Source organism: Mesocricetus auratus, unplaced genomic scaffold, assembly GCF_017639785.1.
Source record: "Mesocricetus auratus isolate SY011 unplaced genomic scaffold, BCM_Maur_2.0 Super-Scaffold_100037, whole genome shotgun sequence".
NCBI classification, from domain to species: domain Eukaryota; kingdom Metazoa; phylum Chordata; class Mammalia; order Rodentia; family Cricetidae; genus Mesocricetus; species Mesocricetus auratus.
In genome coordinates, this window is record NW_024429215.1 from 8207764 (window position 1) to 8233581 (window position 25818).

The following is a 25818-nucleotide window of genomic DNA, read 5'->3' on the forward strand; positions in this document are numbered from 1 at the left end:
CCAAGGCCCCCTTTTGGCCCTCATGAGCACCGGGCACTCAAAGGGTGTGTGTACACACACACACACGCACACACACGCGCACACACACACGCACATGGACGTCTTACTCATACACATCTTCAGTTTGTGTTTTTGTTTTGTATTTTAATCCAGAGGGTGCTGCTGTGCCCGGCCCTGGGGCTGCTGAGGGATAGAAAAGTCTCTGGTGCCCTGTTGGGACGAGAGGGCTCTTGTGGTAGGGACAGGATGGTTTTGGAGGGAAACGGAACCAGTGGAGGTAGGGCGTGATGGTAGTGTCGAGCAGGGCGGTCAGGGAATAGTGATCAGCACTGGGTCACGGAACTAGGATTCCTCGGGACCAGGGACCGGATGCGTAGGTATGACAGCCAAGATGGCCCAGGAGGGAGATGTGGCGGCTGACAGACACAGACAAGACACCCTGACCCCGGAACTCTGTAGGTAGAAGCGTGTGTGTGTGTGTGTGTGTGTGTGTGTGTGTGTGTGTGTGTGTGTGTGTGCTTGGCCAGGGTTTCACTGAGTATTGTAGCCTTGGTTGGCCTTGAACTCACTATGTAGACCAGGCTAGCTTCAAATTCACAGGGACCCATGTGCTTCTGCCTCTGGAGTGCTGGACTAAAGGCTGGGGCTACCTTAAATGCTGAGCTCTTGACTTGGCCATCACAGGCAGAACCCAAGAGCCTCCAAGCTTGTTTCTATCCAGCTGCCTTTGCCTGCCTTAACTCTGGAGCAGCAATCCTTCCCCTGGCCCCCACGATCAAAAGAAGCAGGGTTAGGGCGCTCAGCCAGTAAGCAGTGGCTAGCCATGCCTGCACGACGGCCTAAGCATGCACATAAAAAGCCTCGTGCAGTCACCGTGTGGCCACAATCCCGGGGCTGGGGAGTCAGACACGAGGATCCCAGCTGGTCCAGCCCATCAGTGAGCTAGTGAGAAAGACTGTCTCACAAACACAAAACCCAAAAAGAGAAAACAGACATTAGCAGCAGCATAACTTTATTCGTGGCGTAGAGATAAAGAAGAGATGGGGTAAGCCAGGCTGGGGCTTGGTCAGAGGACAGCGGTCACTGAGGAGCCGCGCTCAGCTGCGCAGTCAGATTTTGCCCGGGAAAGTTCCCTGCTGGATCTGCTCGGTCCAGCGCTGCACCTGGAGAGGCAGAGGGGAGGGACCCCAGCGTCTGCTCAGCCTGAGTCTGAGTCCCTCACCCTCTCCACCCACCAATCCCCCGCTCCCTCCGCGCTCTCTCTCTCTCTCTCTCACCCAGCTGATGGGACACAGGGAATGGAACACGCGGAAATAGTACTCGCAGGGCTGTGTGTCTTTCCCGCGCCGGTTCATAGTCTTCAAGCACCGGTGGTAGTCTGCAGAGTGCCTCCGGGTGGGGGTGAGGGGTGGGCGTGTCACGAGACGAGCCACGCCCCTCTAGACATTGGCCCCACTCTACCTGCGTCGCCCGGCCCTTCCAGGACTCAGTCTTATCCTTTCCAACCAATCGGGCTCCTCCTTTGGACTATAGGCCCCCCCACCAAAACAAACAAACAAACAAACAAAACCTCCCATCTTGACTGCGCTCTACCACCTGGAGAGGTCCAGTCCCTTCCGGTTGCCAGCTTCACCTTGCCCCTCCAGGACAAGTTCTAGCTGGCCCTAGATCAGGTGCCTCCCTCCACCCCCTGCCCCCTCCCTCCTGCTCCTGCCCTTTACTGACAAGGCTCCATCCCTCCCGAGTCAACCCACTTCACTCCAGGGTGGCAGTCTTAAGGCTTCCAGCCTGGCCGCCTCCGCCCCTCCGGGCCCCGCCCCTCCGAGGCTCCGCCCCACCCACTTGGGTGCAGGCCCCGCCCCTGCAGGCCCACGATCCAGCCTCCCACTCCAACGGTCTCCGAGGGTCTCCAGGTTGTGGGGGGAGGGCTCCCCTCTAATTAGGCCCAACCGGTCTCACCCAGAAAATTCTGGTAGCAGTTACGCGTCTGGTTCTGGTTAGGGAAGCGCGGGTCAAAGGGGGGCGTTTTCCATTCGCCCGGAGGGGGCATCTGGGCTTCAACGTCCAACATCCACGGAAGGGTCAGCTCCTGCAGGAAGGGGTGCGCGGCTCCGTGGGGCCTCGGGGGCGCCCCTCGCTCCGGCCTTTCCCAGCCCGGGACCCGCTCTAACCCTCACCCACCTTGCCCTCACCAGACGGAGGTGGGCGAGCGTAACTGGAACACCGGGGCTCTGGACGTCCACCTGCGCGGTGCGGGCTTTAGCTGGAGAGTGAGGGCAGGTCCCAAGAGTGCCGCAAAAAAATACGACCCTCAGGCCGGATTGGCTGGCCCTCAGGGAGGCCCAGCCAATAGGATCCCTCTGCAATGCGAGGGGTGGGGTCAGTGGAGGCCCCTCCCCCTCGTTCTTGCGGGGTGGGGGTGGGGGACGCCCCCTTCGGGGGGGGACCCGTGCTCTGGAGCGCGCACAGATAGCAGGCGACAAGGCTGCGCTTGAGTCTCAGACTAAGTCTTTTAATCCCTGCAAAGCTGAGTTTGTCCCTGACATCTGCCCCGCCCCACCCTCCCCAATATATAAACGTATATCTAGCTCTGGTCTCTACGGGAGAGGGAGGGTTCCCCACCACCACACACGCTGTTCTCGGCAGTCCGCGTCTTACAGTCGGGGTGCACAGCACCCTGAGCGCCTGTGAGAGGAGGAGGAAAGGGAGGATGGTTCCTGGGTCCTGAAACCCACTCCTCCAGGTCCAGATCTTCCCGGTGTCAGGGGTACCTTGGCCCCATTGGGCTTCCGGATAATTTGTTGATAGATTGAGTCTCCAGCATTATGTTTATCTTAAATCCTTGGGTCGCTGCTTACTGTGGGGGAGAGAAAAGCAGAGAATGTTTTAGGGGCCCGGCAGAGAAATTATATATATTTCACAGCTGTTATTTATACCTTAAAAGGTAGTCAATATATTTATCACTCCTTTCTAGTGTCCAAAGACATTTTGATCACCCTTCAGTCCCCCTCGCAACACCTTAGAAATCATCCCCCATCCCTACATCTCTATGTACTTTTACACTCCATTTTTTGTTTGTTTGTTTTTGTTTTTGTTTTTTCGAGGCAGGGTTTTTCTGTGGCTTTGGAGGCTGTCCTGGAATTAACTCTTGTAGACCAGACTGGTCTTGAACTCACAGAGATTCCTCTGCCTCTGCCTCCCGAGTGCTGGGACTAAAGGCGTGCACCACCACCGCCCAGCTTTCTAAGTACTTTTAAATCACCTTTTTTTTTCTGTCTCCGTGGCTATCTGGACACTTCATAGAAATATAATCTTATCTGGTTGGCTTTGCGGGTCTGTTTCTTTCATTTGGTATGTAATAATTTGTTTTATTTTTTTTTACTTTTATTTCTCTTGAAACAAGGTCTCACTATGACCTGGAAATTGGCTGGTTCTGAACTGTGTATGTAGATCAGGATGGTCTCGAACTTACAGAGATCCACCCTCACTGCTTTCTGAGTGCTGGGACTAAAGGGGAGAGGGGGTGACATGCCTTCATCAGGGGACAGTTTGTGGACATTCATTCTCACCTTCCACCATAAGGGACACAGGCTGCCAGGCTTGGTGACAAGCACTCTTACCCACTGAGCTATCTCAAGGGTTCTTATTTTCTTAGTTTGACACAGGGTCACTTTGTGGTACAGGCTGGCCTGAGTTATGATACATAGCCAAAGGAGACTGTGAGCTCATGATCCTGTGCCTCTCCCTCCCAAGTGGAGGACCAAAAGTGTATACTGAGCCAGGTGTTGGTGGCACACGCCTTTAATCCCAGCACTCGGGAGGCAGAGGAAGGCGGATCTCTGTGAGTTCGAGACCAGCCTGGTCTACAAGAGCTAGTTCCAGGACAGCCTCCAAAGCCACAGAGAAACCCTGCCTCGAAAAACAAAACAAAGAAACAAACAAACAAAAAAGCATACTGCCCACACCTAGTTTAGTTTCATTTGATACCAGGATCAAATCTGGGGGAAGACACCCAAAGTTGATTTCTGTCTTACAAACTTATACACACACAGGCCAGCACACCCTCACACCATCACACACACACCCCACGTACACACAAAAAGTACTTCCCCCACCATGATGCGACTGTACCCTCACACTGTGCACCAGAATAAGTCATTTCCTTCCTTAGGACTCGGGGTAGAGGTACAATGAACATGTCTGCTTCTGCCTCAGGGACTTTATACCTTCTACCGGGTGGTTCCCAACTTGTGGGTTGTGACCCCCTTTGGAGGGTTCTCACATCAGATGCCCTTGCATATAAGATAGGTACAATTCACCACAGTAGCAAAATCACAGTTATGAAGTAGCAATGGAATGAATTGATGGTTGGGGGTCACCACCACGTGAGGAGCTGTGTTAAAGGGTCACAGCATTAGGAAGGTTGAGAACCACTGCTCTATAGGGACTCCCCGCCCCCTAAATGCTCTCACCCCGCCCCCTAGGTGCGCTAACCCGCCCCATAGATGCTCTAACCCGCCCCCTTAGATGCTCTAACCCCGCCCCTACATGCTCTAACTCGCCCCCTACATGCTCTAACCCGCCCATAGACGCTCTAACCCGCCCCCTAGATGCTCTAACCCGCCCCCTAGATGATCTAACCCGCCCCCTAGGTGCTCTAACCCCGCCCCCTAGATGCTCTAACCCGCCCCCTAGACGCTCTAACCCGCCCCCTTATATGCTCTAACCCGCCCCCTAGACGCTCTAACCCCGCCCCCTAGATGCTCTAACCCGCCCCCTAGACGCTCTAACCCGCCCCCTAGACGCTCTAACCCGCCCCCTAGACGCTCTAACCCGCCACCTAGATGCTCTAACCCGCCCCCTAGACGCTCTAACCCGCCCCCTAGACGCTCTAACCCGCCCCTAGATGCTCTAACCCCGCCACCTAGATGCTCTAACCCCGCCCATAGACGCTCTAACCCGCCCCCTAGATGCTCTAACCCGCCCCCTAGATGATCTAACCCGCCCCCTAGATGCTCTAACCCGCCCCCTAGATGCTCTAACCCCGCCCATAGATGCGCTAACCCCGTCCCCTAGACGCTCTAACCCGCCCCCTAGACGCTCTAACCCGCCCCCTAGATGCTCTAACCCGCCCCTAGATGATCTAACCCGCCCCTAGACGCTCTAACCCGCCCCCTAGATGCTCTAACCCCGCCCCCTAGACGCTCTAACCCGCCCCCTAGACGCTCTAACCCGCCCCCTAGATGATCTAACCCGCCCCCTAGACGCTCTAACGCGCCCCCTAGATGCTCTAACCCGCCCCCTAGACGCTCTAACCCGCCCCCTAGACGCTCTAACCCGCCACCTAGATGCTCTAACCCCGCCCCTAGATGATCTAACCCGCCGCCTAGATGCTCTAACCCGCCCCTAGACGGTCTAACCCGCCCCTAGATGCTCTAACCCGCCCCCTAGATGCTCTAACCCCGCCCCTAGACGCTCTAACCCCGCCCCCTAGATGCTCTAACCCGCCCCCTAGACGCTCTAACCCGCCCCCTAGACGCTCTATCCCCGCCCCCTAGACGCTCTAACCCGCCCCCTTAGATGCTCTAACCCGCCCCTAGACGCTCTAGCCCGTCCCCTAGACGCTCTAACCCCGCCCCTACATGCTCTAACTCGCCCCCTACATGCTCTAACCCGCCCATAGACGCTCTAACCCGCCCCCAGATGCTCTAACCCCGCCCCTAGATGATCTAACCCGCCCCTAGATGCTCTAACCCGCCCCCTAGATGCTCTAACCCGCCCCCTAGATGCTCTAACCCCGCCCCCTAGATGCTCTAACCCGCCCCCTAGATGCTCTAACCCGCCCCCTAGATGCTCTAACCCCGCCCCCTAGATGCTCTAACCCGCCCCCTAGACGCTCTAACCCGCCCCCAGATGCTCTAACCCCGCCCCCTAGATGCTCTAACCCGCCCCCTAGACGCTCTAGCCCGTCCCCTAGACGCTCTAACCCCGCCCCCTACATGCTCTAACTCGCCCCCTACATGCTCTAACCCGCCCATAGACGCTCTAACCCGCCCCCTAGATGCTCTAACCTCGCCCCCTAGATGATCTAACCCGCCCCCTAGACGCTCTAACCCGCCCCTAGATGCTCTAACCCCGCCCCTAGATGCTCTAACCCGCCCCCTAGACGCTCTAACCCGCCCCCTAGACGCTCTAACCCGCCCCCTAGACGCTCTAACCCGCCCCCTAGACGCTCTAACCCGCCCCCTAGACGCTCTAACCCCGCCCATAGATGCTCTAACCCGCCCCCTAGATGCTCTAACCCGCCCCCTAAGTGCTCTAACCGCTCTTTCCCACAGGTCTTTTGTTTTGTTTTGATACTAGGTCTCCTGTAGCCCAGCCTGGTCTCCAACTCACTAAGTATAACCACGACTGGTCTTGGACTCCCAGTCCACGTGCTTTCACCACCTGATAGCCAGGAGTTCAAGGACATGCCACCGCACTTTGTTTCATGCAGTGTTGGGCAGTTCAAGCTCCCGGCTGTGGACACGCCCCATAAATATCCTGCCATCTGAGTTACACCTCCAGCTCCATTTCCTGTCTTTACACAAATGACTCGGCTCTGAGGCTAAGGCCACCTTACGTCGCTGTGCTGTCCTCGGCATTGCAAATATCTACTAACAGGGACTGGGGAGATGGCTCAGAGGTCAAGAGCACTGGCTGCTCTTCCACAGGTTCTGAGTTCAATTCCCAGCAACCACACGGTGGCTCGCAGCCATCTGTAATGAGATCTGGTGCCCTCTTCTGGCCCGCAGGGATACATGCAGGCAGTGTACTATACACATTAAATAACTAAATCTTTAAGAAAATTATCTAGTAGCAGGCCTTATCCCTAACCATTAGGTGCCAAGCCATATAATCTGCTTCCAACACCATTATCAGCATTGGGCGCTGTATCCCCACTGCTTAGAACAATGGCCATTCACACTTCATGTCTAGTGACATGAGTCATGGGTTGGCTCAGGGTTAGAGTTGGCACTTAGCATGTACAATGACTTGAATTCAATCCAGAGAACCTGCTCCCCTCTCCCCACCCCTCTCTCTCTCTCTGTCTCTGTCTCTGTCTCTGTCTCTCTCTCTCTCTCTCTGTCTGTGTGTATGTATGCATGCAAGCACACGTATGTATATGAGTTGACAGTGGGTTCGAACTGCTAATTCCAAACACCTGAGCATGCTGGCCGCTGAAATCCTTCAATGGTAGCTCCTCTTTCGTGCCCTTGTCTCTCTTATTCACTATCTCCAAGACAACGGGAAAGAGAACTTCCGAGTTTGACCCTGCGACAGCCACAGGCTGCTGCTCTGTTTGCTCCTGCTTGAGTCCTTGTTTTGGGGGCACCCTGACTAAGGAGTCTGTCTCAGACATGGGGGACGTAGAGGATGTCATTGGCTGGTTCGTGTCCTCCAAATCTGTGGTGTGCACGGTGGTGGCAAGAGTTTCATTCAGATTTGTGGAGTCAGAGACAGTCTTTGGCAACTCAGGGGCGGGCTCCTTGGAAGTCCTCAGCGAGTCGTCCGTGGGCAGCTTCCTCTCCCTCTGGGGTTGCGTGTTCTCCTTCACCCTGGTTTGGGAACTCGGTCGTTCCCTGACCTCTACATGCCTCCCCTCTGGCAAGGTCATATGGCTGGAGTTAAAGGGCAAGTTGGCCAGCACAGACATGTTAGACCCCCTGGAAGTCATGGAGAACCAGGAGGGCAGGGAGACGGCAGCTGGTTCCACATGCTGCTGCTTGGAGTTGGACATGATCATCATCTTGGCAAGGGCCAGCCCCTCCACAGAGAAAGGCCTGGTGTCCTCTGGGTGGGGGCCCTCAACCGCCACCTCCTGGGTCAGGACCCATTTCTTCTGTGTCCCTGTCTCCTTTGATTTCAGATCAGGCAAGTTCACAGTTGTCTCCTCCTTCATCTTGTGGGCCTTGTCCTCCATCTTGCTTCTGGCCTTCAAGCCCTCCAGGGTGAACTCCTGGGTTTTGCTGATCAAGATCTCCTTGGACTGCTTCTTGGTGGTGGCGTTGGGCAGCTGCAGGGTTGTGGCCTGGGTCCTCATGTCTACTACTTTGGTCTTCTGCCCTCCCATCAATACCACTGGTTCCTGTTTCCCTTCAGGCTTTCTCTGAAGCGTGTCTCCTGCCGGTACCACGCTGGCATCCCCAGAGGGCTTTGCCTTTGAGTCGGGAGGTTTCTGATGCCGGACAGTGGGAGCCTTCTGAGATTGAGTATTTGGGACTAGATCCTTCTTTGGGGGCACGGCCTTCTGGGGAGCGGCAGGTGCTTGTTGAAGCTTGGGAGCTGGGGGTACGGTTTTCTGGGGTGGACTGACTAGAACTGCGACCTTCCGGGGGGGTCCAGGAACAGGTGGGGCCTTCTGGGAAACAGGAGGCGGGGCCTTATAGTAGAGGCTAGGTACGGTTGAAGACTTCTGGGCTGACCACGGTGCAGCCGGGGCCTTCTGAGATGGAGCAGGAAGGGTTGGGGCCTTCTGAGTTGGAGCCGGCTCAGCTGGTACCTTATTAGACTGGTCCAGAATGAATGGTGTTTTCCCTGATGTGGCAGGGACAGATGCAGCCTTCTGGGAGGACAGTGGCTTTGCCTGCTTCTTTGGACCTGCGGGCCTGGCCTTGTCACCAGACTTCGGACGGGAGGAAGCCTGTGGGAAGATGTAGAAGGCAGGAGGGTAAGACGGGTGTAAGGGGGAAGAGAGGGTGGTGGATTCCGTGTCTATGAGGTCTTCCAGGTCTTGCGTCCACAGGAAGGTGTCCATGTCATCACAGGAGTCCACGAAGGGCAAATCAGGACTGTCTCGAGGGACACACTGTGTAGGAGTCTCAATCAGACCGCCCCGGCCTGTGGCTCCCTCAGAATCAGATCCGTAGGTCTGTAGATGGATGGGGTGAGCGTGTTCAGGACCAGGGGAGGCACAAAGCTTGGGGATCTTGTCTTTCAGCCTTCATTCTTTCTGACCAGCAGTCTACACCCCAACCCTCCTCCCTTGGACCCTGTGGTCCAGGTCCTGCCCTCCTCCCTTGGACCCTTCTGTCCAGGCCCAGCACTTCTCCCTAGGACCCTGCAGTCCAGGCCCAGCCCTCCTTCCTTGGACCCTGTGGTCCAGGTCCTGTCCTCCTCCCTTGGACCCTGTGGTCCAGGCCCCAGCCTCTAGTGAATAGCTGGCCTTTGAATTGGAGTGTTCCTGGTTCATCGTGCCAGAGATGATGCTAAAGATGGTCCGGATGGTGATGCTGGCCTTCTCTGTAGGGCAGAAAGAAGTCTGAGCCATTGGGAAAGGGACCCAATTCACAAGCAGGTTCATGCAGGTGGCAGAGGGTGGGTGTTGGTCAAGCAGGTTCGTGCAGGTGGCAGAGGGTGGGTGTTGGTCATACCAGAGACATGGATTAGAGTTTTGGATCCATCAGGGCAGGCATCTACGTAGGATCTATGGAAGTAACGTAATGGGACATTAGTGATGTCTGAGCTAGGTTCCTAAACACAGCCAACCAAAAAATAAACAAACAACAACAAAAACCATTGCCTACTTCTTTTCTGTGACTTCCACCTGCTCCTCAGCAGGCTGCAGTTGTGACCAGATGAGAGGCAGAGAGTCACCCACAGCCTGAGACTTGAGTTTTTGCTTGACTGTCTGTCCATGGGCAGAGAGGAGTCAGTCAGGGGAGAGCCATAGGCCCTGGGCCATGCACACACACACACACACACACACAGATACACACACAGACACACACACACATACACAGACACACACACAGACACAGATACACACACAGACACACACACAGAAACACACACAGACACAGATACACACACAGACACACACACAGACACACACACACACAGATACACACACAGACACACACACAGACACACACACAGATACACACACAGACACACACACAGACACAGATACACACATGGATACACACACAGACACAGATACACATACACAGATATACACAGATGCACACACACAGATACACACACACAGACACACACAGATACACACACAGACACACACACAGATACACACACACAGACACACACACAGACACAGATACACACACACAGACACACATACAGACACACACAGACACAGATACACACATGGATACACACACACAGACACAGACACATACACAGATACACACAGATGCACACACACAGATACACACACACAGACACACACAGATACACACACACACATACAGATACACACATGGATACACACACAGACACACACACAGATACACACACAGACACACACGGATACACACACAGACACACACACAGATACACACACAGACACACACAGACACACACAGACACACACACAGACACACACGGATACACACACAGACACACACAGATGCACACACACAGATACACACACAGACGCACACAGATGCACACACACACACACACACACACACACACACACAGCCCTGGCTGCCTCACCTTGCTCTTCCTTTGTTTTTGAGAAGAGAATATTTTGTAAGGAAAGGTGCGCTCAGCAACTTCGACTGAGGAGAGAGGCAGAGAGAGAAGGGTCAAGGACCTCAGGGGCGCCGACCTGGGAGCGACTCTGAGGCCAAGGCGAGCTCAGCCAGGAGTGCAGAACCTGCCCAAGCATTTGAGCTCCGCCCACGCTTTGAGGGAGGGTACCTGACAGGCAGAGGAAGGTGGCCCAGCCTTTGACAGAGGTGGCTCACCTGTAACTCCGCCTCCAGCGTGGTCCTGCGAACAAAGGTTTGCAGAGGTCTTTCACTGCTCCACACTTTCTCGTTCCATTGTAGTTTAAGATTTGCTTGTCTATTCATTTCGTGAGGGTACGAGTGCCTACGTGTGTGTGTGTGTGTGTGTGTGTGTGTGTGTGTGTGTGTGTGTTCTTAACCACGGAACCACTTTTCCAGGCCTTTAAATTTTTTATTGCATGTGCTTCTTTTCTTTGTTGTTGTTGGTTTGTTTGTTGAGACAGAGTGAACTCACTCTGTAGACCAGGATGGCCTCGAACTCACAGAGATCCAAGTGCTGGGATTACAGGCATGAGCCAACAACGCCTGGCTAAAACTCTTTTTTAAAGAACTAGAAATTACAGGGGCAGTAATGGTGCACGCCTTTAATCCCAGCACTCGGGAAGCAGAGGCAGACGGATCTCTGTGAGTTCGAGGACAGCTTGGACCAGAGAGCAAGTTTCATGACAGCCAGTGCTATTCCACAGAGAAAACCCTGCCTGGAAAAGCCAGAAGAAAGGCCGGGCAAAGGTGGCACACACTTTTAGTCCCAGCGCTCTGGAGGCTGAGGCAGGCAGATTTCTGAGTTTGAGGCCAGCTTGGTCTACAGAGCGAGTTGCGGGGCAGATTCCAAAGCTACACAGAGAAACCCTGTCCGGAAAACAAAACAAAAAACAGAAACCGAGGGCTGGCTGAGCGACACAGCAAGAGGAGGGGGCACTTGCTGCTAAGCCTGATGACCTGAGTTTGGTCCCCAGGACCCACATGGTAGGTGAGAACCATCACTCAAGCGTGCATTCATGCTCGCACACGTATTCAGAAAGAGTGGGGCCAGGCTAGTGAGCTGAGCGTATAAGACAGATTAGCCTTAATTTTCTTGTTGTTGTTTTGGTCTTGGTTTTTTGAGATGGCGTTTCTCTGGATAGCCTTGACTGAGCTTAAAGGGATCTGCTATTACCTCCTGACTCTAATATCAAATTTATAATGAGCCTCTCGCCCTCATCTCTCAAGTGTTGGAGACTATAGTTATGTACCACTGTGCCTGGCCACGTTTTCTGGTGTGTGTGTGTGTGTGTGTGTGTGTGTGTGTGTGTGTGTGTGTGACCTTTTATTGTTTCCTTCTTCTGAGATGCGGTTTCCTCACTGGCCTGGGATCTACCAAGTAGGTCAGGCAAGGCCAGCTATCCACCTGTCTCTGCCTCCCTAGAATGCGCTGCTACACCCAGCCGTTTTTTTTGTTTTGGTTTGGTTTTTCTTTTGTGGATTCTGGGGGGTTGAACTAAGATCCTCATACTCCCAAGGCAATATCTTAACCAACTGAGCTGTTTCCCCTGCCCCGTGGTTTCTGTCTGTTGCCTACACAGCCAGCAACTTCATCCAAGCTTGCCTCCCTTGGTCCCATGACGTCAGACCCTCCCTTCAGACCTGGCATTCTAGGAACCCAGCTCCTTTTCCCGGGCCCCCTAGGCTTTGGGCTATGAGTCCTCTCTGTTCTCTATGGAAACTGGACCTGCGGTCTGAATTCCCACCTGAAGGCGCCAGGTGGAGGCTGGCGTTCCTCCCAAGGGCGTGTCCAGAGCTAGCGTGCCCATGGTCCTGGGTGCCCAAGATATGGTAGGTTCATGAAGCAGGTTGATGAGGCGAATCCAGCGGTCAAACAGAAAGCCCAGCTCATGGTCAGGGGCATCCAGTTCCAGATAGTAATAGCGGCCGGTGATCAGACGCAGCTTCAGGCGCCAGGAGGGCAGATCGTGGACATACAGGTGGGCAAGGTCTAGCGGGATCATCCTGCGGGAGGCGGGGGGGAGACCTCCCGGGTAGCTAGCGCCACAGGAGAGGTGGAGTGGAGTGAGCTGGGGTTAGAGCTCGCGGACCAAGGAGGAACGTACCTGGTCAGGCTCAGATTGGAGGGTTCCTTACCCTCGGGGGGCCGAGCAAGCAACAGAATGTCAGGTAACACTAGGCCAGGCAAGGATGCTGCTACACCCATAGTCAGCTTGTTGGTTCGGTGGTGCACAAACGCAGGAGCCCCATGATTGGTAACCTGGGGCAGCCAGGGAACAGGGCTGGGACCAGTCCTTTCTCCCGCATGCCTCCAGCTGAGAGCCTCCTTGCTTTCCAAACCCACTTCCTACCTACAGAAGGTCCCCATGATTGGTAACCTGGGGCAGCCAGGGAGCAGGGCTGAGACCAGTCCTTTCTCCAGCATCCCGTCACCTGAGAGCCTCCTTGCTTTCCAAACCCACTTCCTACCTACAGAAGGTCAAATTCCAAATCCCTGTTCAACCCACTCAGTCCGTGGCAGGGGTCCCTCTCTCTTCCTGTGTCTCAGCCCTCCTTCCCCATTTCCCCGGGGCCCAGGGAGCCAGGGACCTGGACAAAGTTACTCTCGAACATGGGCAGCGGGCGGAGGGGCAGGTACTCGCCCTTCTGGAGGGTCTTCTGCAGCTCCCCAAGAATGGGAACCCACTTCTGGGTGTCTTGGGGAGGCTGGGTACGCCGCGTGTTCAACAGCCGTTTCATGATGGCTGTCAGAACAGCGGGTGCGGGTGTATAGATTCAGGGGTCCAGGACCCAAGTGGAGCGCTGACCCCCACCCCAGCCCACCGGCCTCGGACCCTTGGGCTTCAAGGATGTAAGGAGCTCAGGAGTGACAGAAAGTGGAGTGTCCCCAGGGCTGAGAGACTCTGGTGTGGCCATGACCCTGCTGAGAGGCAGTCAGCTCTAGGCAAGGGGAGAGGAACCTTTGGGAAGGGCTTTGTGACCTCACCAGAGGCTACTTCCTGGGAACTGCCCAGAGGACTCATCCTTCCAGAATATGGCCCATGGCCTGGATGGAGTCTTGAGGACCGGGAGAGATGACTCAGAACTCCATCAGAACATCCCCTCTCCTGGACCCAAAATTGTGATGACACAGCCGTCACCACCATAGGGTCTGTTTTAGTACCCGTACAGGGACCATTAACCCAAACACTTTTATCACAAGCCAAGCTCTGCCAGTTACCTGCCTCCCAATGCTATGCTAAGCCTCGGTTTCCCAATGGTGTGTGTGTGTGTGTGTGTGTGTGTGTGTGTGTGTGCATGATTCTCACAACACTGAACTGTAAAGAAAGGGCCGCCATAGCTGAGCATGGTGACTTGACTACAACTTAGCCCTAGGGATACAGAGGCAGGAAAACCTTACGTTTGAGGGCAGCCTAGGCTATATAACAATACCCCCATCTCAAAAACCATTCAATTGGGGCTGGAGAGATGGCTCAGAGGTTAAGAGCACTGACTGCTCTTCCAGAGGTCCTGAGTTCAATTCCCAGCAACCACATGGTGGCTCACAACCATCCATAATGAAATCTGGCGCCCTCTTCTGGCGTGCAGGCATACATGGAGGCAGAATGTTGCATTCCTAATAAATAAATAAATCTAAAAAAAATCATTCAATTGCCACTCTGTGGTGACACATGCCTTTAATCCCAGCACTAGGGAGGCAGAGGCAGGCAGATCTCTGTGAGTTCGAGGCCAGCCTGGTTTACAGCGTTAGTTGCAGGACAGCTAAGGCTACACAAAGAAACCTTGTTTCAAAAAAAAAAAAACAATCAATCAACAAACGCATAAATAGAACCAAGGATGTAGTTAAGTGGTAACGGGCTTGCTTGGCATGCATAAGGCCCTGGGTTCAATCCCAGCACCATAATGACATAAGGCCAACTACCTGTGTGACCATAACAGAACTGAGCATGGTGACACTCATCTTTAATCCCTCACTCAGGGGCAGAGGCAGGCAAATTTCTGAGTTCCATGCTAAGACTCAAAAACAAAACAAAACAAAAAACCTACAGAAACCAACCTCTCAGGCTGGAGAGATGGCTCAGGGGTTAAGAGCACTGGCTGCTCTTCCAGAGGTCCTGAGTTCAGTTCCCTGCTACCACGTGATAGCTCACAACCATCTGTAATGAGATCTGGTGCCCCCTTCTGACCTGTGGGGATACATGCAGACAGAACCCTGTATGCATAATAAATAAGTCTTTAAAAAAAATAAAGAAAACTCTGTGAGTTCGAGGCCAGCCTGGTCTACAAAGTGAGTTCCAGGACAGCCTCCAAAGCCACAGAGAAACCCTGTCTCGAAAAACCAAAAAAATAAAATAAAATAAAGAAACCAACTACTCCCATTCGACCCTCAATTTCTCTCTTTTATAAAACATGGCATATATTGAGGATCTGAGATGATTGTTTAAGTTAAAAAAAAAAATCCAGGCTCAGCATGGCCAAGAACATGGGCTCGAGTAATCATATTTCTTGCTTCCTTCTGAGGCCTTTTTTTTTTTTCTTTTTTCTTTTGGTTTTTCGAGACAGGGTTTCTCTGTATTGTTTTGGAGGCTGTCTTGGAACTCACTCTGGAGACCAGGCTGGCCTCGAACTCACCGAGATCCGCCTACCTCTGCCTCCCGAGTGCTGGGATTAAAGGCGTGCGCCACCAACGCCCGGCTGGCCTTTTTTTTTTCTTCTGGAGTGTGTATAGTAGGGTGAGAAACAGAGACTGATATTCTGTAATTCTAAAAATAGTGTTTATTGTTGTTTTTAAATGTGTCATGCAAAATACAGTCACGGTAAAAACTCTGGAAAGTACAAGCACACACACACACACACAAAATAAGTCACCCCACAGCCCGATCTTGTGTTTTCAACCCTGAGACAGCCATTGTCAACGTTATGTTATTTCCATTTTCAAAAAGAAAGTCCATACTTATATAAAGAAGAGTGGTTCTATCATCTGCCGCTGCCTAGCTGCAGGGACATCCAACGTCTAAAGTAGTTTTCTCCTGGACTTTTTAAGACTGGCTGGTTCATATTCCATCACAGGGATGGATCCCCTGTCACTCATCCGTCCCCTACTGGTGAACTTAGGTTGGCCAGCATGGATGTCACTGGAAATAAACAATCTCTCACTTTCCAGCTCTGTACCATACAGACGCAGTTGCTTCTAAGGTGACAGTCTGTGGAACAACTTCCTGTTAAATATCCATTGAGCTTTGAAGTGCCAGGCGCTGGGTCAGACTGGGATCGTTTTTTGGCATCTCCCTGCTAATCACCTCTAAGTGGATATGTATTTAAATCACTGCCTTTTCTGTCTCACAAAAACTTCTCACATTTTGGTTCCAAAACCCCAGGCTTCCTTTTCTCCCCTCCCCTCCTCCTCTTAACATAAAAAGTAAATTGTTTAATAAATAATAGAGGAATCTGAGGAAGGCACTGTGGATAGATTTCATAGAGACCCCAGAATGCAGGATCTCGGTTCCCCGTTCAAGGTCTCAGATCCACCCGCCCCGCCCACCCCAATTTCTTAAATAAATAAGTATAAATAAGCCACACAGGTGACCCCTGCCCCGTTACCCAGGTCCCCTGGAGGGAGCGTGTCTAGCTGGGTGTCAGGAAGTGTGGGTATGGCATACCCCTGATCATCTTGTCCCCCCCCACCCCAGTACCAAAATAAATAAATAAATAAGATGTGGCTTTTAAAAGATGATATCGGTGGTGGCTTGCAGTCCTGAGTCACAGCCGAGTCTTTAACAACAGCAGACCTCGCACAGCCCAGTCCAGGGTCAGGTGCAGCCCTCCTAGGATGGCGTGAGCAGCCCGGATGCTTCCCCAGGCTGAGGTAGGAGGGCCCAAGGGGACCGAGGGTTGGTCTGGGGTTGCCTGAGGCAAAGTGAGGCGAGATGTCTGTTGGAGAAAGAAGCGAGGTTAGCAAAAGGCAAGGGGGGTTTTGGTTTAGGATCTCTTCCGGGTCAGAGAACTGATGTTGGGTTGGCAAGGCAGTTCACATCTGACATCCCAGCCCTCCCGGGGTAGGAGTATCAGGGGTTCAAGGCTACATTAGGAAAGGCAGTTTGGGCTACATGAAACGCTGATCATCAAACAAAACAAAACAAAACAAAACAAAACAAAAAAACCCTTGCAGCTGTGGAGGAGGTAGAAGGCATCCTCAATAAAGTCTAGCTTGCACACTCAAGAGGACCCGAGTGCAGATCTCTGGGACACGTGAGAAAAGGCTGGCCGCAGCCAGGTGTGCCGCTCATTCCCGTGCCAGGGAAGCCGGCAGAGGAGGATTCTGGGAACCGGCCACCTAGTCTAACTGAATTGGTGCCCTCCAGACTCAGTGAGAAACCTTGTCTCAAAAAAGCAAAACAGGCCGGGCGTTGGTGGCACACGCCTTTAATCCCAGCACTCGGGAGGCAGAGGCAGGCGGATCTCTGTGAGTTCGAGGCCAGCCTGGTCTACAAAGTGAGTTCCAGGACAGCCTCCAAAGCCACAGAGAAACCCTGTCTCGAAAAACCAAAAAAAAAAAAAAAAAAAAAAAAAAAGCAAAACAGATGGGGCTGGAGAGATGGCTCAGTGGTTAAGAGCACTGGCTGCTCTTCCAGAGGTTCTGAGTTCAGTTCCCAGCACCTGCATGGCAGCTCACAACTGTCTGCAGTTCCAGCTCCAGGGGACCCAACACCCATGGCGAAACACCAATGCACATAGAATTGCAAAAATAAATAAATAAAATAAAATTTAAAAAAGCAAGACAGAGTGGGGCGGTGGTGGCGCACACCTTTAGTCCCAGCACTTGGGAAACAGAGGCAGGTGGATCTCTATGAGTTCAAGGCCAGCCTGGTCTAGAGAGTGAGTTCCAGGACAGTCAGGGCCACATAGAGAAACCCCAGCTCAAAAAAAGAGAAAAAAAAGCAAAAAGCAAGGCAGAATCTGGTCAACCAAGGAAGATGACCAATGATGACTTCTGGCCTTCAGGTTTACACATGAACGCGCGCGCGCGCACACACACACACACACACACACACACACACACACACACACACACACCAAGGTTACTGTCCTAAAGGCCAAGCTAGGGACTAGGGAATGAGGGCTGTGACCTGGGGCTTGACAGGTGTTCTCAAGGGTGGTCTGGGCTGGAGTCTTAGAGCTTGGGGTCTAGGGACCATATCTAGGGCCTGGGGTTAGATGAAAGAATTTGAGATCTAAGGGTCCTTGTAATCAGAGACCAATGTGTGAGGGCTTTTGGAGTACTGGGCCTGAGGTTTTAAATTTTGGAGTCTTGATATTTTTTTTAACCTCATAATACTGGAAATGAGACATAGGATTGGGGTATTTATAGCTCAGACTGGCTCAAACTCACTACATAGCTGAGGATGACCTCGAACTCTCTGTTGCCATCTCCCAAATACTGGGAGTACAATCAGGTGTTGTCAGTATCCAGATTTTTTTTTTTTTTTTGGTTTTTCGAGACAGGGTTTCTCTGTGGCTTTGGAGGCTGTCCTGGAACTTGCTTTGTAGACCAGGCTGACCTCGAACTCACAGAGATCTGCCTGCCTCTGCCTCCCGAGTGCTGGGATTAAAGGCGTGCGCCACCAACGCCCGGCCCAGATTTGGTTTTTGAGACAAGGTTTTGCTGCGGAGCCATAGCTAGCCTGGAATTCACTAAGTAGACCAGGCTGGCCTGAAACTTGTAATAGTCCCCTCCCTGTGCCTCTTGAGTGCTGAGACTATCGGCAACTGCCACCATGCTAAGCTAGGGTCTACCCTTGAGTTTGTGGCATTGTAGAGTGAGTCTCAAGGTCGGTTGAATCAGGATCTTGAATCATGGGGCCCAGGCTGGGTCCTAGAGATATGAGGATCTTGGGGCTGGGAGCTGGGACTTCAGGGATGAAAGGTTTTAGACATCTTAAGGCCTCGACCTCTAATTCTCATGGGAAAACTTGGATCTGGAGGACTCAGGGTAAGTTTCTTGGGTCTCAGGTCTTGGGATTCAGAATCTAGACTTTCAGGGCACTGTTCCTTGGGGTCAAAGATTTCAGAATGGACACAAAGAGTCCTGGCGTTAAAAAACTTACCAAGAGCTGTAGGCGACGGAGTAGCCGGTCCAGCCGGGCTTGCAGTACACCCAGCTCTGGCTCCAGGGTCTTTAGGGAAGGTCCACCTGCCCGGCGCAACCACTGTACATGCCGGAGGTAGGACATCAAGTCTACTCGAAGTCTTGTCAGCACACCTGGAAGCTGAGGACCAGGGATGCAAATCAGGGAACAGCTGGCACAGGCGCCCCTCGGCCACCAAGAACCCCGCAGCCCTCCCTACCAGCTGGCCCAAGCTCTCACCTGCAAGGACCCTAGGGTCCCAGCGCTCATGGCCAAGGTCGGGAGGGAGTCCAGATTATGGTCTCCATCGGCTGGGAATTTGTCTCTCTGGTGAGAAAGAAGCTGTGAGGGAGGGAGGGGGGCGCCAAGCTCTCCTGGTCTTCAGGGACCCAGGAGAGAGAAGTGACTCTGTCATCCTCGACAGCCCCAGCCAGCCCCTGTCCCTCCGGTCCCTACCATTTGTGCTGCTAGTTGCCTAGTATCTGCCAGAAGGGATCGGGTCAGGAGGACAGCGCTGTCCAGATCGGCACGGGGGTCTGAAGAGACTCGCGGGGAGCCAGATGGTGGCCCAGGGGCAACGGCTCTATCTGGCCAGAGGCTCAGCACCACCAGGACCAGGTGACAAACACCTGGGGACAGGAGGAGGGAGAAATCAGGCCGAACTCCGGGTCTGAGGGAGTGGGACTGGGGTCCGCAATTTTGGTTTTGAGAGAGCAAGACTGAGGTATTCTCGGTCTGAGGGAGAAAGGCTGGGGGCCCAGAACCCTCAGCCTAAATGAGGATGCATAGGGTCTGGACAGGAGGACTGGAGCCTGGACTCCAGGTTCTGCGGGAGGAGAGTTGAGGTTAGGACTCCTCGGCTCTGAGGGAGGAGGGCTGGAGCCTGAACGCCTGGATCTGAGGGAGGAGGACCTGGAGGTCTTGAGTCTCAGGGTGGGGCGCCCCGGGGCAGGTCGCAAAGCCGGAGCCCGGGCGGGCTTCCCTCTCCCTCCCTGGCTCTGGCTGCCCCGCCCGTCGGAGCAGACGCGGCCCGGGGCGGGTAGACGGGCCGGGCGTCTCCCGTCCGCCCCCGGACGCCGGAATCTGGGCCCCGGGGCGGGGCATGAAGGGGGGGAGGCACAGGCCAGAACCTGCCCCCTCCCCTGCCCGGGGAGCCTGAGCCGGCCTGGGAACAGGGGAAGGAGCCAGAGACTGGGAGCTGACACCCGAACACACTGATTCCTCTCCAGGGAGGCGCCCCGGACCCCCTGCCATAGGCCCACAAAGGTGGCTGCGGAGGGCTGGACGGCTGGGTCGGCGAGGACCTGGGCGCACCTGGCCGGAGAGGCGCTGGGGCGCGCGGCACGCAGCTGGAGACCCGGCTGGCAGCGTTCGGGGCTCAGGGGCTCGGGACAGCTCCTGTGCCGGCTGCCCATCCCCCAGCTGCTCCGCCCACCTCCGAGCCAGCCAGCCAATCAGAGCCCCCCGGGCCTCCAGGCTCCTGTATCACACCCCCAGCCCGCCCCCTTGGTCCCCTCTGGCTGGAGCCCGTCCTTCGCAGCCCCTCCTCGGCCGTCTGTCGGTGCACCCGTCCCCTCGCCGGTGCGCATCTGTCTGGCTCTTTAAGCTGTCTGTCCACACCCCTCTCTCGTCTGCCTCCCCTGCCTGGTCCCCGTCCTCTGGGGCTTGCGGTCATCATCTGGGACTTCTCTGCCTCAGTTTCCCTCCCCTGAGCCTCGCGGGTGGAGTTCGTGCTTGCCTCTGGCCCTCGCTTCCCGCTGACTCCCTGGGATACCCGGACCCTTCAGGATCGTCTCCCAGCATCTGTCCCTCTGTGTCTGTCTGTCCCTTCTCTCTTTTACTTGCGTTTGATCCGTTTCTCTGTCTGTCCGTCTCTCGTCTCAAACTCCCACTTTTCCTGACTATTCCGATTTCTCTCCGTCTCACTCCCCGTGACTCCTCTCTTCTGCCTACTGTCCTACCCTCCCCACCCCCTCAATCCTTTCCTCCTTCCCCCCCAACCCTGTCCCCTCACCCCATGAACTGGAACCAACTTACAGTTCATGTCCCCACAGGCCAGGGGTTCCCCAGGGCAGGGGGCAGGGAGCCGGGGGGGCCTTTAACCCTTCCCTGTCCGCTGCCGGGGGATCCCAGGGGGTCAGCTGGGCCTCGGCCTGGGGAGGGGAGGTATGTGAGTTTGAGCAGCAATGGCCAGGCAGTGAGGGAGTGTGTACGCCTGGGGGGTTATATAGGGGGCCGGGGCGGGCGGGCGGGGGGCAGGCAGCAGGGGAGGGCGGCCTGACACATCCTGACTCACCCTCCCTCCTGCCTTTTCCATTCAGACGAGCCGGCTGCCTAGCAAGGCTCACAGAGGAGGGCACGGAAGGAAAAGTTGAAAAGTGAAGGGGAGGGGGGTCTGAGAGGGACCGGTGAGGTCATTGGCGTCCCCTCCCTCCACCTCCACGGGCTGGGACAGACACACAAGGCTCGAGAGCTCCATGGAGCCGGGGGTTTGTGGAAAAGGGGTCTGGATGGGACCTGCAGGCGGGCGCTTCTGGAGAGATGGGGAGGCCAGGCAACGGCCTGGGGAGACGGAGAGGAGAGGGACAGTCTAAGTGACAGAGAGGGATGAGAACCCTGGGACTGGACGTGCAGACCCCAAAGCGGATGCACGGAGATAGGCACGGCTCGCTACACAGATGCCCAATGTCTGACATGCAGAGACAGGGAAACTGAGGAGCGGAGGGGTGTGGCTTAGCTTGGCAGGGTGCTTGCCTAGCGTGCAAAAAGGCCTTGGATTTTATCCCCGGCACGGGGTGTGATGGCACACACCTTCGGTCCCAGCATTGGGGGGGGGGTAGGGAGGAGGTTCAGGAGTTCAAGGTCATCGTTAGCTACATAGTGAGATTGCAGCCAGCCTGGGCCACTTGAGACCCTATTTATTTATCGGTTTTTGTTTTGTTGTTTGAGACAGGGTTTCTCTGTATTGCTTTGGAGGCTGTCCTGGAACTCGCTCTGTAGACCAGGCTGGCCTTGAACCCACAGAGATCCGCCTGCCTCTGCCTCCCGAGTGCTGGGACTGAAGGCGTGCGCCACCAACGCCGCCGGTCCAGCAAGACCCTGAGGGGAAGAGGGACACAGACCTGGAGCGAAGCAGCAGGCTGCAGGAGAACGTGCAGAGCCTAGGGAGATGTCAGAGAGGGATGGCCAAAGATGCGGCCGCCTGAGAGACGGAAACTAGAGAGATGCTGAGGAGACGAGGCAGAGGCAGGGAGGGTCCAAAGAAAGGCATGGAGGCTCTCCACAGAGGTCACCAGCCAGCGCTACCCTGCCTCAACTCCTTATCTGTAAATGGGGCAGACTTCCTTCTAGGGCTGAGGAGATGTCCCCAGTGGGTAAAAGTGCTCGCCAAAGCACGGTGGCTAGGCAAGCCTAGACGGCAGGACCACCAGGCCCTTACTGTCTTCCAGCCTAGTTCCAGGGTCAGTGTGAGACCGACCCTTCCTGAAGGGCATACGGTTGAGGGGGGCAGAGCAGGACACCCAGTGTCCCCCTCCGGCCTCCGTATACTGGCACACGGGTACGGACTACACACCACCACATACACGTACCTTCCTGTCCCTAACTGCCACAGTGAGAGTCATGCGCCAGCGACTACTAGACACAGGTAGTCGCTGGGAAAGGGGGCGAGAGTGAGTGGGTGCTGGAAACAGAGACAAAGGCACTTCCAGAGAAGGGGGACATAACATTTGTTTACCCGTTAAGAGCAGAAACACACCAGACTGCAGAAATGCCCTGCGCACCATGTTCGACGGATGACTACCATTGGCTCAGAATTCACAGTCCCTCAGGGGATGGGGACAGAGAAATCGGCTCACCCACATCTCCAGATGTGGGAGGGGAATGAGGTGGCTCTGGGCAGGGGACAATGACAGGGACTTCAAAAGAAATCTCTCTGCTGACGACCACCCGTGTCTAATGCATGGGCTGGAGATGGGTGGCAGGCGGGGGCGGGGTAGGTGCTGGTTCTGGAACTGATGGGCAGACGAAGGCTTCCCCTCCCCACCTTCCTCCACTAGGGGGGAAGAGCTGCTCAGACCCCCCAGAAGGTGAGGTCACAGCCCCCCCATGGTGGGACATGACCTCATCGTCTCAGGTGAGAGCTCTTTCTCTCTCATGGTCTGTCACACCACCCCTTTGAGGGCCCCCCCCAGGGGCCGTCCTCAGCCCCCGGCTCTTGCTGGGACCCAGGCTTCTGGCCACTGGGTCTCCGCCCCTCAGGGGGCCTGTTTCCGGCTGAGTCAGCGTGGGGGGCCCGAAGCTGCGTCAGTGAGGGGAGAGCTGACGTAGCCCCCCCCCCAGACCATGGGGGCTAGCCAAGGTGACTCAGGCCACCAGCCTGGGGAATGGACTGGCCTGAGGGGATAGGGGACTGGGCTTGCAGCCAGACCTGGACCAACACCAGGGACTGCAAATGCCAGCCCCTTCCCCCAGCTGGGATTCAAGAATCCACACCATTTCACCTCTCCATCTCCCCCTAGTCCTCAAACCCAGGGTACACACCCCAGCTGTTTCCCCTCAGGCCCAGAGTCCCAGGTATTTAACCCTGAGAGGGTCGAAGCTCAGACACCGGGCACAAAGCCCAGCCCTCCTCCATCAGACCCAGGGTCACAGGTATCCAACCCTCCTCCATCAGACCCAGGGCTTCCAACCCCAGCCCCCCTCCCTCAGACCCAGGGAACAGACCCCAGCCAGCCCCTCCTACCTGGGACCCAGGGAACTAAATCCTCGTTTTTTTTATATAAGTGGAAGAACATTCTGATGTCCAACAACTGGGGGATCTTTGTGTTTGAGGGAGTTTGCTTGCGGGTCTGGGTCATGGGCTAGTGTTTACTCCTGCCTCCCTCTTCACCCTGGGGGTTGTGGGGAAAAGACTCATCTTCCCCACGGTGACCACAAAAGGCCTGAAGAGCGGACTCAGGACTCCTGGACCTTCTTTTGGTGAGGGCAGGAATACCAGTCCTATGGAAAGGAGACCAAGACAGAGACGGGCAGGACTGGAGACTCTGGGAATCCCCCCCAAATGACGGAAGACAATGGAGACAGACAGACACAAACAGGATCTCGAAGTTCCCCCGTGACAGGAGCAAGAGAAGATGTGGCTGGGCAGTCAAAAACAAAGAGGAGGCAGAGAGCAGGAAACCTCGGAGAGTTTAGAGGCATCTGAGATGGCCCTAGGATGTGGGGGTCTAGCCATGGGGGGTGGGCCTTGATGGTGTGCTGGCCCCTGAGTGAGCTGGTGCTGGCTGGGTGTGATGTCAGCACATCCCAGGCTGTGTGTGTCCGTCTGTCTGTCCCTGGGGGGTCCTGTCTGGCCTCTGGGGGGTGACGGGGCAGGTCAGCCACAGAGGCAGCCCAAACCTGTCATTAGTGGTGAGGGCCTCGACGGTGTCCCCCCCCACCCCACCCCAATCCCAATCCGCGGTCCAGCGCCGGGCAGCCCCACCCCCCCACCCCCTCCTTGATCCCTGAGGAATCCAGGGAATTGGGAAGTGGGACCAGATGGTGTTGACACAGGAAACGGTCAGCAGCTGCCCGGCCTCAGCCCCACAACCCCTCTGACCCCCACCCCCATACCCCCTGCCGAGCCCCCTCGGACCTGTGTCATCTCTGACGGAGTCAGCCCAGGGCCCACTCAGCACCCTCTAGGATGTTTACTGGAGGGCCCGGGGATGAAAGGGATTCAGCCTCCTCTAAGGCTTCTTGGGAAACAGGGTTTGAACTCAGACCCCTCCCTCCCACAGGACGGACAATTCAGGTCCAGCCCTCTCCCCTCAGATCCGCAGTCCAGGAGGCCCCAGACTTCCTTAGAATCAGAGGTCCAGACCCTAACACCACTCCTCCCTTGGGCTTTGGGAGGCCCCCTTCTTGAAATCCCGGAGTCTGGGATCTAGCCTGGCCCCCTACTTCTGTTCAGGGTTCATACCCAAGCTTTAGGGGTCCAGGACCTAGTTTTCCCTCTGACACTTAGGGGTCCTATTCCCACTTCTCCCTCAGATAGAGATAAGGACCAAGTTCTCCTTTCCCACTTAAACCCAGGGTTCCAGACTTCAGCCTCGTTTCGATCCCATCACCAGCTCCCCTGCTTCCCTCAGACTCAAGGGTTCCAGTCCGCAGACTTCTCCACTCCCTCAGGTCCAGGGATCCCATCTCCCGATCCTCCCCCGTCCTCAGATCCAGGGGTCCATGCCCCAGCCATTCCACAAGCCCAGGGCCGGTTCCAGACCTCCCTCAGGAACTGAAACCAAAGTCCCCTTCTCACCTATGCCAAGTGGATATTGAGCCTGGGTGAAATGAACTATGAACCATAGTGACATAGCCCCCCACCCCCACCAGCCCGTCACCTCTCCCCCGCCCCGGTGTGGCTTCCTGGAAGCCTGGTTCCTCAGCAAACCTGGGTAGACCAAAGACAAAACAAGTCGCCATGCTGCAGTTTGTGTTCCCTCATTTACAGGGGGGGAAACTGAGTCTCTGAGCCTCTTTGGGGACTTGGGACTTTAGGCATCACAGCCACTAAAGTGTCCACCCCTCACTCTCAGGAGGGCCAGGCATGGTCACCCTGGCCCTGGCCTGTGTTCCCTGCAGCAGAGGTCTGGGGCAGCCTGAGACAAGACCCCCAGGGCCCAGCCCACCAGCCGCCACTGTCGCTTCCTCCTTCTGACCTGGTTGCTGGGGAAACCCTTCTCTAACAATGGGGTTCAATGAGACCCCAACGTCCTAGGATCAATTTTTCCTGGTTGCTAGAGAGAAGGACACTCTAGCAATGAGGGGCTCTGAACTTGGGCCCCCTGAGGCCACCTCCTTGGACCTTGGGTAAGGAAAGAAAGGGATTCTACAGCGCAATGATCACCCCAGTCCCAGATCCGTCCCCCATCAGGTACCCCATGGATAAGGAGAGTCATCTCCAGCCCCGGAGCTTGGTCCTGGCTTCTCTTTCCCTCTTCCCTTGCTGAGGAGGCTCTAAATCTGAAGCCTCCCAATGCCCACCCACCTCCTCTCCAGATGCCAAGGGAGCTACTTCCTGGACAGAAGTGATGGGGCCGGGGCACCCCTCCTGTGAACCCCTTGCTGAGGGGGCTCCCTGGCAACAGAACTGA

At 55.3% G+C, this 25818-nt stretch overlaps 3 protein-coding genes across 9 annotated transcripts; all 3 read right to left on the bottom strand.

Moving 5' to 3' along the window:
• Positions 1-995: 995 nt before the first annotated feature.
• On the bottom strand, positions 996-2329 carry LOC101828586 (cytochrome c oxidase subunit 6B2). 3 transcript variants are annotated; one of them, XM_040734147.1, is made up of 4 exons: positions 2182-2329; positions 1960-2089; positions 1278-1378; positions 996-1194 (listed from the first exon to the last, which is right to left on the bottom strand). In XM_040734147.1, exons 2-4 carry the CDS (start codon positions 2069-2071, stop codon positions 1081-1083), a joined length of 327 nt encoding a protein of 108 aa, XP_040590081.1. In that variant the 5' UTR covers positions 2072-2089; positions 2182-2329; the 3' UTR covers positions 996-1080. The 3 variants fall into 3 exon arrangements, with proteins under 3 accessions (XP_040590081.1, XP_005084179.1, XP_040590082.1); XM_005084122.4 differs by having other exon boundaries at positions 996-1163; positions 2182-2327; XM_040734148.1 differs by having other exon boundaries at positions 2193-2319.
• A 100-nt stretch (positions 2330-2429) lies between these two features.
• Fam71e2 (family with sequence similarity 71 member E2) lies at positions 2430-13489 on the bottom strand. 2 transcript variants are annotated; one of them, XR_005872542.1, is made up of 11 exons: positions 13146-13489; positions 12662-12816; positions 12302-12560; positions 10752-10776; positions 10498-10562; positions 9567-9670; positions 9414-9466; positions 9206-9282; positions 7205-8911; positions 2772-2857; positions 2430-2685 (listed from the first exon to the last, which is right to left on the bottom strand). XR_005872542.1 is itself a non-coding variant. In XM_040734146.1 (10 exons), exons 1-10 carry the CDS (start codon positions 13293-13295, stop codon positions 2855-2857), a joined length of 2598 nt encoding a protein of 865 aa, XP_040590080.1. In that variant the 5' UTR covers positions 13296-13489; the 3' UTR covers positions 2430-2854. The 2 variants fall into 2 exon arrangements, 1 of the variants encoding a protein (XP_040590080.1); XM_040734146.1 differs by having other exon boundaries at positions 2430-2857.
• Positions 13490-15317: 1828 nt separating this feature from the next.
• On the bottom strand, positions 15318-25795 carry Il11 (interleukin 11). Of its 4 annotated transcripts, none has more exons than XM_040734126.1 (5): positions 25713-25795; positions 19139-19311; positions 18923-19009; positions 18662-18823; positions 15318-16487 (listed from the first exon to the last, which is right to left on the bottom strand). In XM_040734126.1, exons 2-5 carry the CDS (start codon positions 19139-19141, stop codon positions 16317-16319), a joined length of 423 nt encoding a protein of 140 aa, XP_040590060.1. In that variant the 5' UTR covers positions 19142-19311; positions 25713-25795; the 3' UTR covers positions 15318-16316. The 4 variants fall into 4 exon arrangements, with proteins under 4 accessions (XP_040590060.1, XP_040590058.1, XP_005084178.1 ...); XM_040734124.1 differs by lacking the exon at positions 25713-25795 and adding an exon at positions 25603-25690; XM_005084121.4 differs by lacking the exon at positions 25713-25795 and adding an exon at positions 20720-20864.
• Positions 25796-25818: the final 23 nt, after the last annotated feature.